Source organism: Leucoraja erinacea, chromosome 3 (assembly GCF_028641065.1).
Source record: "Leucoraja erinacea ecotype New England chromosome 3, Leri_hhj_1, whole genome shotgun sequence".
NCBI lineage: Eukaryota > Metazoa > Chordata > Chondrichthyes > Rajiformes > Rajidae > Leucoraja > Leucoraja erinaceus.
The window spans coordinates 100,462,290-100,482,356 of NC_073379.1; the positions used below are offsets into that span (position 1 = coordinate 100,462,290).

The 20,067-nt window shown below is 39.9% G+C and overlaps 2 protein-coding genes across 5 annotated transcripts in view; one reads left to right on the forward strand and one right to left on the reverse strand.

Moving 5' to 3' along the window:
- Positions 1-15,832, forward strand: part of LOC129695874 (endoplasmic reticulum aminopeptidase 1-like) — a 57,480-nt gene extending 41,648 nt beyond the window's left edge. For both annotated transcript variants that reach the window (XM_055633289.1, XM_055633290.1), the window contains 6 exons: positions 2,385-2,541; positions 3,564-3,748; positions 5,666-5,827; positions 7,983-8,123; positions 11,605-11,686; positions 13,934-15,832. In XM_055633289.1, the coding sequence (XP_055489264.1) occupies positions 2,385-2,541; positions 3,564-3,748; positions 5,666-5,827; positions 7,983-8,123; positions 11,605-11,686; positions 13,934-14,086 (880 nt within the window). In that variant the 3' untranslated portion in view covers positions 14,087-15,832. The remainder of the gene's footprint in view (positions 1-2,384; positions 2,542-3,563; positions 3,749-5,665; positions 5,828-7,982; positions 8,124-11,604; positions 11,687-13,933) is intronic.
- Positions 15,833-18,530: 2,698 nt separating this feature from the next.
- Positions 18,531-20,067, reverse strand: part of LOC129695877 (calpastatin-like) — a 33,469-nt gene continuing 31,932 nt past the window's right edge. For all 3 annotated transcript variants that reach the window (XM_055633297.1, XM_055633296.1, XM_055633295.1), the window contains one exon: positions 18,531-19,781. The gene's annotated coding sequence lies outside the window, so the exon portion shown is untranslated. The remainder of the gene's footprint in view (positions 19,782-20,067) is intronic.

The following is a 20,067-nucleotide window of genomic DNA, read 5'->3' on the forward strand; positions in this document are numbered from 1 at the left end:
TTTTGTATAACTAAACAAGAAGGCTGAGGAGGCTAGGACTGTAGATGCAGTCTATATGGACCAGCAAGGCCTTTGATAAGATTCTGCAATGTACGCTGCTCTTTAGATTGGGTCACATGGGATCAAGGATGAACGAGCTAACTGGGTACAGAATAGGCTTCATGGTCAAAAGCAGTGTGGTGGTAGATGGTTGTTTTATCGGACTGGAGGCCTGTGACTTGAGGTGTGCCTCAGGGATCAGTGCTGTGTCCATTGCGGTTTGTCATTATATAAGGTCATAAGTGATAGTAGTAGCATTAGGCCATTCGGTCCATCATGAATACTCCGTCATTGTCCGATCATGGTTGATCTATCTCTCCCTCCTAACCCCATCCTCCTGCCTTCTCACCATAACCTCTGACACCCATTTGGATGAGAATATACAGCACAATTAACAAGTTTGTAGATGACGCAAAAATAGGTGGCATGGAAGACAGAGAAGATGAGTATCAAGAATTACAGCAGGTTCTTAATCACCTGGGCAAGTGGGCAAGGAATGGCTAATGGATTTTTTAATTTGGATAAGTGTGGGGCATTTTTGGAAAGTCAAACGAGGGCAGGACTTTTAACATGAAGGGTGGGCCCAGGGGAATGTTGCAGAGCAGTGGCCATATTTAGAGTGTTGTGTTCAGTTTTGGTCATCCTGCTTGAGGAAAGATGCTGTTATGTTGGAAAAAGTGTAGAGATTTACAAGGATATTATCAGGACCATGGGCCTGAACTATAGGGAGAGGTTAAGCATGTTAGAAATGTATTCCTTGGATGGCAGGAGACATAGAAACATAGAAAATAAGTGCAGGAGTAGGCCATTCGGCCCTTCAAGCCTGCACCGCCATTCAATATGATCATGGCTGATCATCCAACTCAGTATCCCGTACCTGCCTTCTCTCCATACCCCCTGATCCCCTTAGCCACAAGGGCCACATCTAACTCCCTCTTAAATATAGCCAGTGAACTGGCCTCAACTACCCTCTGTGGCAGAGAATTCCAGAGATTCACCACTCTCTGTGGGAATTTTTTTTTTCACATCAGAGTCCTAAAAGATTTCCCCCTTATCCTTAAGCTGTGACCCCTTGTTCTGGACTTCCCCAACATCGGGAACAATCTTCCTGCATCTAGCCTGTCCAACCCCTTAAGAATTTTGTAAGTTTCTGTAAGATCCCCCCTCAATCTTCTAAATTCTAGCGAGTACAAACCGAGTCTATCCAGTCTTTCTTCATAAGACAGTCCTGACATCCCAGGAATCAGTCTGGTGACCCTTCTCTGTACTCCCTCTATGGCAAGAATGTCTTTCCTCAGATTAGGAGACCAAAACTGTACGCAATACTCCAGGTGTGGTCTCACCAAGACCCTGTACAACTGCAGTAGAACCTCCCTGCTCTTATACTCAAATCCTTTTGCTATGAATGCTAACATACCATTCGCTTTCTTCACTGCCTGCTGCACCTGCATGCCTACTTTCAATGAGGGGTGATGTTAACAAGGTTTATGAAGTCATGAGGGGAATGGATAGGGTGAATGCACAGTCTTGTTCAATGAGTAGAAGAATCAGAGATACAGAGTATAGGTTTTGAGTGAGTGGGGAAGATTTAATGGGAACCAGAGCGGCAACTATTTCATAAAGTGTGCTGCGTATGTTGAGAAAGCTGCCAAAGACAGGCAAGTAGATTAACAACATTTTAATGACAGGGAGAGGAAAGATTAAGAGAGCTATGGGCCAAATGTGGCCAAATGGGACAAGTTTACATGGGGCATCTTGATCGGCATGGACAAGTTGGGCCTGCTTTCGTATTTATCAATAAATAAAAAATAAAAAACTTGTCTTTTACTCTGGCTTGGCAAGATTCTCTTTATTGGAAAATATTAGCAATGTCTTGGACTCATAAATCAATGAAAAACATTTTTATCGAATAATGTTTGCAGTACAATAACTGAAATAAGAAAGCCTAAGATAACTTGTACTTCATTTTTTTCTCCAAATGTAATGTTGCTACGAAATGAACTACGAATTAGCAGATATGACTTGATTTTGTGCTCATTTTATTTTCTAACAGGTAATTTGAAAAACCTTTGTGGTTCTTTATAATTTATTAATGTACCCCTGACTTTTGCAATCCTGAAGGTTCACACTGATGAATATAAAAATAAATACGTTTATAATATATTTTATCAAAATTATTAAATAAGTGAAATTCTGTCAAGCCTAGTTATAAATGGTATTTATTGCCTCTATTAGCAGCAGATTTGTATCTGTAAAATTATTGCTTTACACTATTTCATTACAATGATATACACTGCGTTAAAATGGATACAGTTTAGTAAATTATGATCTTCTGTGTTCATCAGTATAGGGAAGCTCCCACTTGACAAAGCCCTTGCCTTGACATTGTATCTGAGGAATGAAATCAGCACCATGCCAGTCTTCCAAGGCATGAATGAGCTCATACCCATCTATAAGCTTATGGAGAAGAGGGAAATGGTGGAGGTTGAAACTAAAATGAAGGTAGGATTAAATTATAGTGAGGTTGGTTGGTAATGCATTTCGTTGTCTAATGCATTTCGTTGTCTCTGTACTGTACACTGACAATGACAATTAAATTGAATCTGAAATTGAATCTGAATCTGAATCTAACGTGCTACAGATTGTCACTGTGGTAGATGGTTATGTTACAATGTGTTTTGTTTGTTCCTTTGCTTTTATTTGTATGATTGACTTGGCAAATTAAATTCCTCATATGTTGCAAAACATACTTGGCGAATAAAGTATTATTGTGATTGTGAAGTAGAACTATGAAATGATACTTCATTCCCCTGCAGAATCTTATAAATGGATTTATGTATACCATGTAGCTTGAGGTTGTAGATTTGTCACAGAAGCTGTAAGGGTGCAATATATTTCTTCATTTTTAATCCATGACAACCAGTTATTTGAGGCTTTGGGAAAGCTCTCATGCAGAAATGTTGATACGGAATGGGTCTCTGAGTTATGCATATACTAGCATTACCTTTGGCCTCGGAGGAATTGGATAGTTTCCTCCAACTCAGTGTGCTCAGCTCTTCCCAAACCCCATGTTCAGATTCTTCCGTTTCCAGCTCCTCTACCCAGGCTCTGAAACTTCCTCTGATTTCCAACTTCACCTGGATTTGTTAGTTGGTTGGTTTCTAACTATCAGTTATGTTGGCTGTGAGGCAAGTTAGCTACATAAAAAAAAAAATGTCTCTGTCAGTTGCACCAGAATGTCCAAAATGTTATTCCAGTTTTGGTTGCCGGTGATTTCCTCCCATTTTTATTTATTTTTGCATTGAATCTAAGTTTAAACATATTTCAGTTTAATGTGATGACGAGCAAGTGCTCTTAAGAACAGTCATAGGCTTAATACCACAGGAGTAAATGCACTCTTAAGACAGATCCAAGAAGTGTTCTTGTTTTACAGTTCAGCATCACACTTGATGCACACAGCAGTGGTAATCTCCATGTTCAAAACATTGAATCATCAAATGTTTTATTTTCTAATTTCATTCCAGGCATACATAGTTGATTTATTTAAGAACCTGATTGATCAGCAATCATGGAACGATGATGGTTCCATTTCGGAACGGTTGCTACGTAGCTCACTACTGCTATTTGCCTGTGTTCGCAAGTACCAGCCCTGTGTTGTCAAAGCAGAGGAATATTTCCGGAAATGGAAGGATTCCAATGGCACTTTGAGGTTGGTTCAAAATGACAGCTGATAGTAACTACATTACGCCACATAAATTAACTGAATTTAACAGACACTGCAAACATTGGAATGAGATTGTATTTTCTGTTATGTGCTAAAAGCTGATCCAAAGATGAGGGAAGGAACAAACTGATATTTTCCTCCTCGGAGAATCAAACCTGTAACTCAACATCTTATATATCTCCAACAGCGTTATTTTCCTCAAGTATGTCCTGTTCCACATTTACAAATACTATAGTAGATTAATTAATTCAGAGAGAACAGAGTTGTAAAAGTTTCTGTACACATGTTTTCCCCTAGTATTGGGATGTTAAAGCGTATGTGCTTGGAGTCAACAGATGGTTGTACATGTCCTTAACCCAGAATGTACAGAAGTGAAGGAGACTGACCAGAGCATTGCTAAATCAGTAAATATGATGGAGCCTTGACATAATGGAGGTGGTGGTTGGAGCTTTAGTCTGATCTGGAGTTTGTCAGATGGTTACATTTGCAAAATTCACTTTCAAGGAAAACCTGAGACACATAGGAAAATAATCATGGACTTGTTCAAAGGTGGCTGCAGAGACCTGCATTTGGTAGACCGATGTGTTAAAGCACTCCACAAAATTCAATCTGACATCGTTTTAGGAGTGGTAAAAGCCTGAAGTCTTGCGTTAATTTGAGTTTAGTTTATTGTCTCGTGTACTGAAGTACAGTGAAAAGCTTTTGTTGTGTGCTAACCAGTCAGTGGAAAGACAATACAAGATTACAATCAAAATAGTTACTAAAGACTCAGTGCACTGTTACAGCTTTATTTTAACAATTATTTTAGTGTATAGCAGCATTGGAATATCTAATATTACGTGTCATGGTTGACAAGGCTTGACAAATGATCTTAGTTTAAGAGGGAGTTAGATGTGGCCCTTGTGGCTAAGGGGATCAGAGGGTATGGAGAGAAGGCAGGTACAGGATACTGAGTTGGATGATCAGTCATGATCATATTGAATGGCGGTGCAGGCTCGAAGGGCCGAATGGCCTACTCCTGCACCTAATTTCTATGTTTCTATGTTTCTAGTTGCAGTCCTTTAATTTGATCTTTGAGACTGACTAAACCTTTCAGAAAGTGGCACTTGCTTTGCTTCCCTTCAGCCTTGAACAGGAAACAATCTATTGGCTTATTTGCAGCAACCCCTCTTTGCTGCCATTACTTCACTCCTTTCATTTTTGTTCTATAGAACCTCCCCTGTTAGTTGACCACTGCTCCTGCCTGCAACCTTCTAGCTGGTGCTCCAATTTATTTTGAACCTTTCACTGAAAATTGGCAGCGAGAAATAGCACTTACATTAGTTTAGCTTTGTCTGAATTTGCAGAACTCTATTCTCTAATTCAGTTTTGACACATTTATCAAAACCGCTGGCAACAGGAAGACCTTGCAGTTTGGCCACAAAAGGCTGTTTGCTTTGCCGAGGATAAATCTCTCCCAGAAAATACTCTGTCATACCCTTCAAAACCTGTTACTGATGTTGTTATGTGCTGAAATCTCTCTTAACACTTTCGCTAGATAATCAAGCATTTGTATATCATATTTACTAATCCTGTTTAATCTGATTTCATCTTCTTCCAGGATATACTTAACTTGTCCTGGCAGTTCAGTTATTCCGACTGACTTTAATACATTGAATCTATAATTGGAATATTCCAGCTTTAATAAACAGAATACTGGTGAACCACTTTTGATTTTTCAATAAGCAATCTATTGCACCAGATGGTGTGTCTGCAGAGAAGGTGCAAATGTATCCCATTAATTTATCAGCTCCTTCCACAGATACTGTTTAGCCTTTTAATTTTTACACCACTTATGGGTTTTATGTGATTTTTTAATGGAGTTTAAAGTTGGTAAATATAGCTCTTTCTCTTTGTTGACAGTTTACCCACCGATGTTGCAACAGCAATCTATGCAGTTGGAGCCCAGACACAAGAAGGATGGGATTTCCTGTTTGAGAAATATAGATATTCTCTCTTCAGTTCAGAGAAGAGCAAAATTAAGACTGCCTTAACAATCAGCAACAATACAGAAAACCTTCAGTGGTAAATTGCATTATGCACCAAATACATTTTTTTCTGTGGGAAATTACCTAAATCTGCCATAATCAACTCCTATGGGCTTTCTCTGAAATATCGTGGCAGAGTGAATCTTGTAAATTCCTTGGGCAAGCATTACTTTTATCAAAAAATCTGTATGTGGGAGTGAGGAGGATTCTGTAACATCTATCTATGTAAAACAATGTGACTCTCTTGGTGAGTTGTCTTTTGTTCACTCAAAGTTGACGCTCCACTGCTTTAAAAGGACATAAAGTACTGGAGTAAATCAGCAGGTTAGGAAGCATCTCAGGAGAACACGTTTTTGTGTATTTACCAGCATCTACAATTCTTTTTTTCTCCACTAAAGATGATAGTTGTCTTTTTTGGGGGGTAACTATTGAAAGGAAAAAAACAGTCTCATTGACTGGTAGAAAAACAAGTAATTAGCAGTAAAATGAGATCAAAGTACTGAGTGGGAACGTGAATGGAATTGCTCAGCCACAATAGGTGATTTTCCCAGAGTGGCTGCTGGAGATCAACAGGGCTTTGGGTGCATGAGCAGCCAAACATTGGGATAGTGGACTTGATTGCAGACATCAGCCATGAGGGTGTTAGTGACTTCATTATGCTTGCTAGTGTGAGGGTCCCAAATATTATTTTTTAATGGAAACTTTGGATCATGTATTTGTCATTGTTGCTGGTAGGTGTAAATGTGATTCACTAAACCAGGGACTGTGATTAATCAAATAATGAAAGAAGAGGCCTGGTAAATCTGTGCCCTTCATGATGAGGCTATAAACCTTGGTTTATACTCTCTAGAATTTAGGAGATTGAGAGGGGATCTTATAGAAACTTACAAAATTCTTAAGGGGTTGGACAGGCTAGATGCAAGAAGATTGTTCCCGATGTTGGGGAAGTCCAGAACAGGGGGTCACAGCTTAAGGATAAGGGGGAAATCCTTTAAAACCGAGATGAGAAGAACTTTTTTCACACAGAGAGTGGTGAATCTCTGGAACTTTCTGCCACAGAGGGTAGTTGAGGCCAGTTCATTGGCTATATTTAAGAGGGAGTTAGATGTGGCCCTTGTGGCCAAGGGGATCAGGGGGTATGGAGAGAAGGCAGGTACGGGATACTGAGTTGGATGATCAGCCATGATCATATTGAATGGCGGTGCAGGCTCGAAGGGCCGAATGGCCTACTCCTGCACCTAATTTCTATGTTTCTATGTTTCTATAAGAATATAGTGATCACTGCCCGAATTGTCAATGGAAGCATGGAACATGTGCTGTTGGCCTTTCACCTTAACTTCTTGTTAAAGAAGGATTAATAAGGCCCAAAATTGGCACCTTAAATTCCCCACCATCAAATAAATTAGATAATATTTATCACTTTCACCTCCATCACAATGCAGAATATTAATTAACGTTGGAAATTGGTAACAACTTGGAAATTGTCTGATAATAATTTGTTAACGGTTTGGTATTTGCAACTAAGAATATAAATATTTAGTTGTTAGGGTTAGGGTTAATTTAGCAATAAAATCGAGGTTATAATGGAAGTTCCCTTATGTCAGTCATTTGGCATTAATTGTCAGATTTATGAACAATAGACCGACATCTGGAATAAACATTGATGGTTAATTTAGAATTAAACTCATTGTGTGAACGAGCAGTTATCAGCAGTAGGGAACCATTCCATTGTGTAGATTAAGATAACATAGTCATAATACAATGCAGCAGAGGGAATGGGCTAGAGGAGTTCTGATTTTAGATGGCAGTTCCACAAAGTGGATCAGCTTGCCACAGAATGTACCACAGAATTTGAGAATGAGGTGGAGATCAGATGCCATTGCATTAAATCTCCAGTTTTACTTTCAGAGACTGAGCATAAATGTACAATGCTGAAAGGCCAGATCTACTTTGCATCTAGCTCCTCAATTTTAAACATGGGATGGCTTGTGTATTCATTCATTTACATGGGGTAACCAACATTAATTGAAAATGCATGTGTGGGCATAAATGTCCCTTTGCTAAAGTAATTTCTGCAATCTTGTTTGTTAATTGGAAGAGTCTAGTAGAAAGAGTTCCATTATTTTGGCATCAATCACTTCATAAACATATATTGGTATCTCAATTCACCATGACCCTTGTTTTACATTTAGGTTATTGGATCAAAGTTTGGAAGGTGATATTCTCAAAACACAAGACCTGCCATACATCATTATTTTGGTGAGCAGAAACCCAAAAGGACATAATATTGCTTGGGACTTTTTAAAGAAAAATTGGGACAAACTGGTTGAAAAGTAAGTATCATCATACAACCTTTATTAGTTAATGAGAGAATTTGGCGCTTTATTCACAAAAATGTGAAACATTTTTCTGCTGATGCAATCTGATACAAGCACCTGCCTTGTTGCTGAGAGAAAAGGTAAGTTTGATAATGTTCTTTTGGCTAATCCTTGGAACATAAGAAGATATTTCAACCTTTAGGGGAGCGACATTCTTTTAGATTAGATTAGATTAGATTCGTTTATTGTCATTCAGACCTTTCGGTCTGAACGAAATTCTGTTTCCCTGCAGTTATACATATAATTTACAAAAAAATGACAAAACACATAGTCAACACAAATTTAACATCCACCACAGTGAGTTCACCAAACACCTCCTCACTGTGGTGGAAGGCAAAATCTTAAAGTCTCTGGCTCTTCCCTCTTTGTTCTCCCTCTGCGCCGTTCAAACTCCGCGGGTGGTCGCTGCCTCGCCACAGTTCAAAGGCCGAGTCAGGTCTCCGCCGCTACTGCCGCTGCTACAGCTCCGTTGCCGCCAACTCCGCTATTAGGCCTCGGCGCAGACGGAGACGGGGGATACGACCGAAGAAAAAGTCGCATCCCCCGAAGGAAGAGGCCAAAGCATGTTTCTCCCACCCCACCCACATACGTACACAACTTAATAAAACAAAATTAACTAAAACATGGCAAAAAAACAAAACGAAACGAAAGAAAAAAACAGACGGACTGCAGGTGGGCAGCAGCTGTTAAGCCAGCGCCGCCAGCGCCGCCATTCTAACCTTAATTCATGACTCCTCAATCAAAAAGCTTATTAATGTGGAGAAGGAATCTCAAATCTCAATTTAACAAGATGCTAAAAGCTGAGGATGGCCATTGCGATATTTGTCATCCAACTCCTAACTCTCCAAAGTGTAAAGAAATAATCAACATCTTATATTGTAACAGAAATCACTTGTATCTACATTGAAGTTTGCATCACAGAAAGTGACCTCTGTGCTATTGTGTATGACAATTTCCAACTTGTTATGGGAATGATTCATTAAGAAAACGTTATTAGATAAATCAGGAGGAAGGAACTGCAGATGCCGGTTTAAACCGAAGATAGACACAAAAAGCTGGAGTAACTCAGTGGGACAGGCAGCATCTTTGGAGAGAAGGAATAGGTGACGTTTTGGGTCAAGACTCTTCTACAGACTAGTTAGGGAAAAGGGAAATGAGATATAGACGATGATGTAGAAAAATAAAGAACAATGAATGAAATATATGCAAAAAAGTAATGATACAGGACACAGGCCATTGTTAGCTGTTTGTAGAGTGAAAACGAGAAGCTGGTGCAACTTGGGTGGGGGAGAGATAGAGAGAGAGAGGGAATGCTGGTGTTACCTGAGGTTAGAGAAATCAATATTCCACTGGGCTGTAAGCTGCCCAAGCGAAATATGAGATGCTGTTCCTCCAATTTGCGTTTAGGCTCACTCTGACAATGGAGGAGATCTAGGACAGAAAGGTTAGTGTGTGAATGGGAAGGAGAATTAAACAATCGGTTTGTGTTTAATAGAAATGGAAATTTTGGAATATTCTTGCAGGGGGCAGTCTGGGTCTGCAGCAAATAGCAAGAGAACTAATATGTGACAAATCCTTGACCTCATCCTTCCCTATCTACCTATTGCAGATGCATCTGACAGCATGACTTCATCTAACCATCTTGAATCCCCTCTGTACATCAAGAACACCCTTTATTATATTGTACGGCAACACAAATGAGTTAAATGTGACACCTCATATACTGGGCAACCGTGAGCAGAAATGTACACCACCACATCTATAACCTCACGGGCACCATTACGAACAAGCCACAGGATCAACCCAGACTCACTGTACATCTATGATCTTTTGAGTTAGAGATTTCCCAGAATTTACAAACCTCTGAATGAAGAAATGTCTCCCTATCCCTGTTCTATATAGACATCACTTAATCAATGAGACCCAGTTCTTAACATTCGGCTGAGGAGAAAAACTCTGGGCATCTAATCTGTAATCCCACTGGGAAACTTCTGCCTCAATTAAATCATTCTAGATTCCAATGAGGTTTTATGTTGTTTCTGACAAAGTGAATAACCTCACATTTTCCTTTCCCAACTCTTACACCTTATTCTGTCCATTTATCTTTATAGACTCTCTGCATTCTCCCCTTCTCATTTTGCCATTAGCTTCTATCAACAGAAAAAAATCAGTACTTAATATTTTGTCCTACACCTGACATTAATCTAAATTATAAGCACATAGTCATAGTCCAAACTCCAATGGCAATCACTAATAACAATTACAATTTTAGAATTACTCACTTTATGATGTTCTTTCACTCTTCAGCTAAAAACCCTTATATTACGATTATGGTGATGCTTTATGAAATATGTTTCTTGGAAATTGTCCCAATTCTCAGCTTTAAAATACATTTGGACAGGTACATAGGATAGGTTTAGAAGGATATGGACCAAATGCAGGCAGGTGGGACTAGTGTAGATGGGGCATGTTAGTCGGCATAGGCAAGTTGGGTCGAAGGGCCTGTTTCTATGCTGTACGATTCTATGACTCTTTACAGTTTTCTTGAAAACAGTATCAGAATCTTAACGTACTTCTGTCTTTAACCTGGATATCCAGATCGCTGTCAGGGAGTTTCAAGGTTCTTCTTTTGATTTTTTGAAAAACATATTTCTTATTTAGAACACAAAGAGCACAATAACAGGCCCTTTGGTCTACAATGTCTGTGCTGAACATGATGCCAAGCCCAACTCTGATATCTCTCCATTTCCTGCATAATAATATCCAAAAATCTCTTAAATGCCACTATAGTATCTGCACATCTTGAATGCACATCAATTGGGAATAATGAAAGGTTTATTTAGATGTTTCTATTTGTTTATGGGCAAACCTTTTAAAAGCATGTGCAGATGGTTTTACACCGTTTTACATTTTACACCGGAAATTGGAGGAACAGCACCTCATATTCCGCTTGGGGAGCCTGCATCCGGCAGGCATGAACATTGAATTCTCCCAATTTTGTTAGCCCTTGCTGTCTCCTCCCCTTCCTTAGCCCTCGAGCTGTCTCCTCCCATCCCCCAGCCCTCAGGCTCCTCCTCCTCCTTTTTCCTTCCTTCTCCCTGCCACCCCCTATCAGTCTGAAGAAGGGTTTCAGCCCGAAACGTTACCTATTTCCTTCGCTCCATAGATGCTGCTGCACCCGCTGAGTTTCTCCAGCATTTTTGTGTACCTTTTAAAAGCATTACCCTGCTAAGCTTGATAATTTGACTTTAGCCTTTTGTAATTCACCTTGTTGCATAATGGGTACATGATGAGTTTCAGATGAAATAACACAGATTTACTGGGTTAGGGTGATAATTTTCATTTTGAACTTTGATTGTTAACCTGTTGTGACGTTGCTATGGTGTAAACAATGACAGCATGTTTAGAAATATTATTATTCATTTCATTTCTTTAGGTTTGAACTCGGTTCACAATCAATTGCTTATACAGTGACTGGTATTCTATCCCACTATTCAACAAGGCCCAAGCTCGAAGAGGTGGGTAAATGGCCAAAATAGTCAAACATATTAATTTTGTTACTTTATGTTATAAATGTTGATATTTAATTGCTTGCAGAGCAAAATGCACAAATATATACAAATAGAGAAGCATTCATTTGTGTTTATTAGCTTTGACTCAGACTCTGCTAACTTCACATAGCAACTTAATTATGCAATAATGCAGAGCCCATGCTGTTCAAGTCTCATCTTCTATTTCCCCACTTTTCTTAGTATCAAGAGATCTGATACTGTTGCAGTCTTCCACCAGGTGACAGCATAACTCCAATATTACATCATCATATTGTCTTCACTCCCTTATCTTTATGTGCATACAGATACACATAGAGCACAGGAAAAAAGCCCTTCAGCCCACAATGTCCTCGCTGAGTTAAACTAATCTTTTCTGCCTGTATTTGATGCACATACCTCCTTTCCCTGCCTGTCCAAAAGCCTCTTAAATGCCACTATCATATCTGCCTTCACTACGACCCCTGGCAGCATGTTCCACCACTCTTGTCCAGCACATCTCCTTTAAACTTTGCCCATTTCTTCTTGAAGCTATGCCCTCTAGTATTTGTCATTTTTGCCCTGGTATAAGAATTCGGACCCACATCTATACCTCTCATAATTTGATATACTTCTATCAGCTTTCCCCTCAATCTCCATTGTTTCAGAGAAAACAATCCAAGTTCATCCAGTCTCTCTTTATAGAAACATAGAAACTAGGTGCAGGAGTAGGCCATTCAGCCCTTCGAGCCTGCACCGCCATTCAATATGGTCATGGCTGATCATCCAACTTGGTATCCTGTACCTGCCTTCTCTCCATACCCCCTGATCCCTTTAGCCACAAGGGCCACATCTAACTCCCTCTTAAATATAGCCAATGAACTGGCCTCAACTACCTTCTGTTGCAGAGAATTCCAGAGATTCACCACTCTCTGTGTGAAAAATATTTTTCTCATCTCGGTCCTAAAAGAATTCCTCCTGATCCTTAAACTGTGACCCCTTGTTCTGGACTTCCCCAACATTAGGAACAATCTTCCTGCATCTAGCCTGTCCAACCCCTTAAGAATTTTGTAAGTTTCTATAAGATCCCCCTTCAATCTTCTAAATTCTAGCGAGTACAAGCCAAGTCTATCCAGTCTTTCTTCATATTAAAGTCCTGACATCCAAGGAATCAGTCTGGTGAACCTTCTCTGTACTCCCTCTATGGCAAGAATGTCTTTCCTCAGATTAGGAGACCAAAACTGTACGCAATACTCCAGGTGTGGTCTCACCAAGGCCCTGTACAACTGCAGTAGAACCTCCCTGCTCCTATACTCAAATCTTTTTGCTATGAATATAGCTAAGATCTTCTAATCCATTCCGGATTAGAAGATTTTAGCTATAATCCATTCCGGATTAGAAGATCTTCTGCACCCTTTCCAATTTCTCCATATCCTTATTGTTATTGGGAGACTAGAATTGCACACAATGCTCCAAATACGGTTTAACCAGTCCTCTCTAAAGCCACAACATGATTCTCTGACTCAGTATCCCGACCAATGCTTTCTTTACCAATCTACTTGTGTTCTATTGTCAAGGAGCTGTAGACTCGAGGACCTTGGAGTTCAAACAATTTCCACCCATTTTCAAAGTTTAAATGAATGTTTGCAGTTTTATCTGATAAAGCAAATGACTAAAGGCCTTGGAGCCAAAATGATCCCAACACACACAAACCTTTGCACATGTACAGAAGCATGCAAGCTCACAATTGGACCTCTTCTGGTTGGCAGCAGTGCTCCCTCCTGGCATTGCATTGTTGAGTCTGAATATACAAACTGTATCCTATTAATCCCTTGACTGCGATCATCTCATTTTATATACAACAGAAGATAACATATAATTACAACTTTATCTTTAAGACTTTGTGCTACCACTAATCCATTAGGGGAACTGTGATTCTTACTGAAACATCTCCAGTTTTTTCTCTCTTCTGATTTTCCTTCCTCATTATTTTGCTCTTTTGAATCAGCTTGGTTGCTGGATGATGATGATAAATTGGAGCAGATCACGAAAAGTGACTTTGCAGAAGCATGGTATCCATGTCTGTGCTGATTTAATTACATTTGCTGCATTTAGCTGCAACTTGTTTCATGATTTGCGGCAAGCTGTTGATTGACATTTGTTTCATTTTTAATCAACTTTAACTTTTGACCCTTTGCTCTCAATGAAAAGGAAAACCTCCATTACTTTATTTCGTAGGTCCAAAGGTTTTTTGAATCTTTGAAGGACAATGGTTCTCAGCTCCGGTGTGTTCAACAGGCAACGGAAACAATTGAGGAGAATATCAAATGGATGGACAAGAACTTTGATAAGATCAGTACATGGTTGGGGAGCTTAACATCTGACGAGTAATTCAATGGCAATATCAATTAACTAGGTGTTGAATATGGTGCAAAACTCCTTTTGATGACACTTGCAATAAAATTGACTGTGCATAGAAGGCCCACAAACAACATTGGCCATGCACTCTGAAGCAGGCCTTGTTTAGAGGCTTGGGGCCTATTTCAGTGTAATTTAGAGGGCACCAACATTATCTGGTCCCGTGCTGAGGAATTTTTTTTTTTAGTAAATGCTCCCACCCCAAGCTCGCTGCCTTTGGTCTCAGGTTCCACTGATCCTTTACTGCTCCCCATTCTACTCGCACCCGTGCTATTATTTCATTAACAGTCATCAACATCCTTTATTTAAATATTCCCTTGCTCAAACCTAAAATCCTTCCTGTTCTCCCTGATCATTTCTTCCAGGATCCCCCTTCCTCTGTTGCAACCTTTTACCTCCAATCCTCTCTCAAACTCACTTCTAAGAGCTCCAATATCGACAGGGGCTAGATATGATAATGTGCCTGATTCATTCTGCAACTGTTGTTCTATTTTGTGTACATCTTGTGCCTCACAAGCAAAAGAATATTGATGGCAGATGCTTCACACAGAACTGCTGCAGTGCCACTTTAACCAGCTCTCTCGACATTATACTATTTCTAGACCATTGATTCTGTCTGGACGTTTTCCTGGAAATTCGTGTCGTGTTTTGCAATGCTTTTAGGTGCAACAGAACATTTATTTTTTATCTGAAAAACAATTGTAAACTACGTACAGCAGGGAAACAGGTCCTTCAGCCTATGCTGACCAAGATGCTTTGTTTAAGATATCATTAATTTGCCCGCGTTATCCCAAACCCCTCTAAACCTTTACTCGATGTACCTGCCTGAGTGTCTTCTAAATGCAGTTATAGTATCTGCCTCAACTACTTCTTCTGGCCGTTTGTTCCTTCTACCCAACACTCCTCTGAGAGAAAAGGTTGCCCCACGGGTTCGTACTAAATCTTTGACCTCCCACATTAAACATCATTTAAAAAAAAAATTTTTTAATAGGTGCAGGAGTATAGGTCCAAGGCCTTTAGTCATTTGCTTTAATTGGTCCATTCGGCCCTTCGAGCCTGCACCGCCATTCAATATGATCATGGCTGACCATCCAACTCAGTATCCTGTACCTGCTTTCTCTCCATACCCTCTGATACCTTTAGCCACAAGGGCCACATCTAACTCCCTCTTAAATATAGCCAATGAACTGGCCTCAACTACCTTCTGTGGCAGAGAATTCCACAGATTCATCACTCACTGGGTGAAAAATGTTTTTCTCATCTCGGTCCTAAAAGATTTCCCCCTTATCCTTAAACTGTGACCCCTTGTTCTGGACTTCCCCAACATAGGGAACAATCTTCCTGCATCTAACCTGTCCAACCCCTTAAGAATTTTGTAAGTTTCTATAAGATCCCCCCTCAATCTTCTAAATTCTAGCGATGTCTCCTTGTATTTGATTCCCCTACCCTAGGTAAAAGATTCTGTGCATTCACCCGACCTATTCCCTTCATGATTTTATACAGAACTATAAGATCTCCCTCAGCCTTGTGTGAGCATGGTACATTTTGATAATTTGTAGCACAGTGCTATGTGCTTAATGTTCAGATGCCTTCTTGGGTACACCATTGCTATAAAATTAATATAAAATGGGGTCAATATGCCCTTGCATAGAGATGTGTTACTAGCAGTGCAGCTGTGCTGGGATCATGGCCAAAAATGAGCATTGAGTTGCCCCATAGCTCAGTGTACTAGTTGGGGTGCAGACTCGAGCCTCACAGGCTGGTCTGCTCAACGTCAGCTGCTCAGCGCTGAAGTCTGACCTGTACAGCTCCTGTTGAATATGGTGAAGATTGCTGTTTCCCCTGTCTTTTTGCTTGCTAGTTCCAGCCCCGTTAAGCTATCATTTTATAGAAATCTGTGAGGAGATTCCGTCACATCCTGCAGGAAGTGATGAGTGACTGTAAGATCCAGATGATTTGTCAACACATGGAGTTGCCAGTTCCCAGCCATGGACCGTACTGACTGTACTAGTTGGGGTGCAGACTTGAGCCCCAATCTCACTGCTGCTGACCCTGGTCTGCTCAACGTCAGGTCTCATGGGCAGCCTCTACAAACCAAGCAAAGGAGAGCAGGAATTTGTGCCAATTTGTGCCAAGTGTTTGACACAACAGTGCGTGCAGACTTGGCTATCAGAATAGAACCATTCATGGGAGCTTTCAGCAAATCCCCAAGCTTCAGTATTAGCCAGTCTGTCCTTTTTAGTGTGTGACTTGTACAGCAACAGATGTGGGTTATTTGATAGCATTGGAGTTAATCCAGAAATTTAGCCAACACTTATCACTCAAGCATCTAGAACAGATGATCTGCTCATTATCATATTGCTGTCATTGAGACCCTGTGTGCTAATTGTCCGTTTCTACATTCCTATGGGGACTGCTTTTCTAAAGTACTTAATGGGTTGTAAAGCACAGTGGGGCATCTGGAGGTCATGAACCACAGCTTAATTTGAAGAATCAATTATGTAAAATGACTGAGATTTTATTTGTCAGCATGTGTGAAAATAAATGGATGTTGGTAAATGGTAATACTGGGCTGCTATTTGTGTGATCCTTAGTTTATTTAATTCTGTAAATGTAACTAATAAGTGCATGCACATTTGTTATTTTAATTCATTGTCTTCAGCATTTAATTACTTACATGGCACAATTATTTTGAGCATTGAAATTAATTTCACGTGCCAAGATGATTTGATCATCAATATGACTTTGTGGGGCAGCAACGTGGCACAGCACCAGAAACCCAGGTTCCATCCTGACTCTGGGTGCTGTGTGTACACAGTTTGTATGTTCAACCCATGACCTGCATGGGTTTTCTCCGGGAGCTCTGGTTTCTACCCCCACTCCAAAGACGTACAGATTTGTAGGTGATTTGGGTTGGTAACATAGTAAATTGTCCCTAGTGTGTGTGGGATGATGTTAATGTGCAGGGATCGCTGGTCGGCACACCGAATGGTCTGTTTGCATGCTGTATCCCTAAACTAAACTTATGGTGAATGAAAATTAATGCTGGTAAGTTTAGAGCAGCAGGGCTTCTCAATCAAACAACTTTGAGATCCAAAAAGCATTTCCACAGTGACTTCAGATTGTGCCCATTCTAACAGAATTTACCATTAAACTTTGATGCTTCACTTCAGGTCAATTGGAATTATTATTTCTAATTGGTTATTATATTCATTCACCAATTCTGCCTCTTAAGTGAAATCAATGTGGAAAGTACGTTTTTAAATTGTCATTTTATGACTTGTTGCTAGATCACATTTAAATCTCATCCTCAAAGTGTCATTTCTTTTGACCAGTTGCCGTGGATATAATCAAGGTACTCCCTTAGCACTATTAGGGAGAGTATTCCATAATGTTTACCTAATTGTTATGAAGCAACAGTAATATATTTCCATATCCTTATGGTGAGTCTCAGCTGATGGCATCACCATGTACCTTCTGGTCTTCCAGTTTGTAGAGGTGATATCAAACTACCCATACTAGTTACTGCAGTGCCTCTTCCAGATAGCGCACAATACAGCCAGTGTGAAGAGGAGGGAGTAATGACCCTGTCCCACTTAGGAAACCTGAATGGAAACCTCTGGAGACTTTGCGCCCCACCCAAGGTTTCCGTGCGGTTCCCGGAGGTTGCAGGTAGTGGAAGCAGGTAGGGAGACTGACAAAAACCTCCGGGAACCGCACGGAAGCCTTGGGTGGGTCGCAAAGTCTCCAGAGGTTTCCATTCAGGTTTCCTAAGTGGGACAGGGGCATAAAGGTACAAGTTGCCAGTTGAACAGGCTGCTGTAATGTGGATGCAGTTGAGCTATCTAAGTGTTGTCCAGATACAGTATCTGAAGAATAAAGCACCACGATCCTGAAACATGTCTGGCAGATGATGGAAAGCCTTTTGGAGTCAGGTGGTGAATAATGTGCTAACGAGTTTTCCCCAATTGACATTAATTTTGTAGGAACTGTTTGATGCTACACTAATTACATGGTGGCATAATGGCAAGATAGGTTATTTTCATTTCACCTTTGGAGTTCAGCTGTGGTCTCTCTTTGTGCCAAGGCTGTAGTTAGGGCTGGAATCAAGTTAGCCTGATACACACACGCTGATTATTGAAAGTTATAAATACCTTTATAGAAACTTACTGTCCAGAAATAATTGGCCAGAAAGATTTGATCAGAACTTAAGACAAAGATCATCTTGCATCACTAACTGAAAGATCAATGATTTAGCATTGAACACACTTTGTTGAATATCAAACAAATGTGCAGACACTGGGATGGTGTCTATCTCTACAGCAGGTGACAAAGTTTTGGAAGTTTTGTGAGTACTGGAATTCTTCCCCAATACTAGCTCCATATATGTGACAATCCACGTAAATAACAATCACACTTTTTCTGTTCATTGCATTTTATTTTTCGATTCTCTTTGTACCCATGTGATACAATACACCCAAGCAATATTCTGTAAATATAAATGAATAGTTGTGACCTAAACACATTTTAATGCTGTGCTGCATGAAGAAAAAAATGTAATTCAACCCAGAAGCTTGATTTGGGTTTTTACAATCAAATTAAATGTCAATGTTTATTTTTCATAGTATCCTTTACACTGCTAGATGTTCCAAGGCACTTCACAGGAGTTTATTATGCTGTCTCATAAGGCGATAGTAGGACATGTGAACAAATTACTGTGCAAAGTAATATGCATTAAGGGGCATCTCAGAGGCAGCAGTGCTGTCCTGTTAATGGATTTCAGTGGTCAGGACCCAAGCAACAGAAGGCATGAGTGCCAAACCAATGTTAATTGCTCCAAAGGACCAGAATTGGAGAAGCACTCCTCTAACAGGGTTCCAGGGATAAAGAAGGCTATGGTTGTGAAGAACCCCAGTCTCAGGAGCATTTTAAAACTCATAGTTCTAGACCCAGTATCAATATATATCTGTGGATCTACAATGGGATTTGATGAGTTAGGATTTACGCAATGGTAATCGGGTTTCACTGTACCTTAATTGGTACACGTGACAATGAACAGACCTTTGAACTTTTGATGAGCTAATCGGTAGGCAGGAAGCTGGCCAAGGGAGCAGAATAGGCTCCAGAGGCAGCACAGGTTAGGCAGGGAGGAGTCTGACACAGTTACAATGTTCAGCTGTACTCCTGCTGGTGCAGATATGTTGGCAGAAGCTTATCCCAGGATTATATGTAACACCAAGATTATGAATAGTCTGGTTCAGGGGAAGTAATTCAACTGTGCAGAGTCTTGAGATGTTTCCCAATTCAGACAAGAGAAATAGAACTGAACTTCAACAACTGACACACAGCATCAAAAATGTAACACTAATTATTTATACAACATATTAGTGGTAAACATTTCCTACAAATATACTATCCTTCCCACTTAGAAAACAAATTTTAAATATATAAATCCAGTTTAAGAACCTTCAGAGAGTATATATTTCATACAATGCTGTAAAGCTAAGTTCTAAAGTTAAAATCATTCTCAAAGTTGATTGTTCATAACCTCCCCGTAAAGTAATACCACAGATCTTTGGAAAATTAATTAGAAACTACAGATATTTGTACAGAAGCATATTCCCAAGGAAGAAAAAACTTGCACATTGGTCAGTTTGGAAACCAGGAGCTGCAAAGGAAGAAGACAAATCATTAGATTAAAGTTGCAAACGTAAATGGGGATAAACACTAGGGGGATTCCTGCTCTCCTGCCAGTAAGTAACTGAATGTAGAAATAGTACATTCCACCAGTGCTACAATTCTTCCAGAGCTTCTGCTGGTCTTTTATGAAAAGTGTTGATGTGAGAGGGAGAAAATGACCAAAAATTAAATAGCTCCCACTAGGAATGGAGTGGTGAAGATTTGTTACTAATCATTCCACAAAATAGTTGTTGAATATCCAATGGAAAAACTAG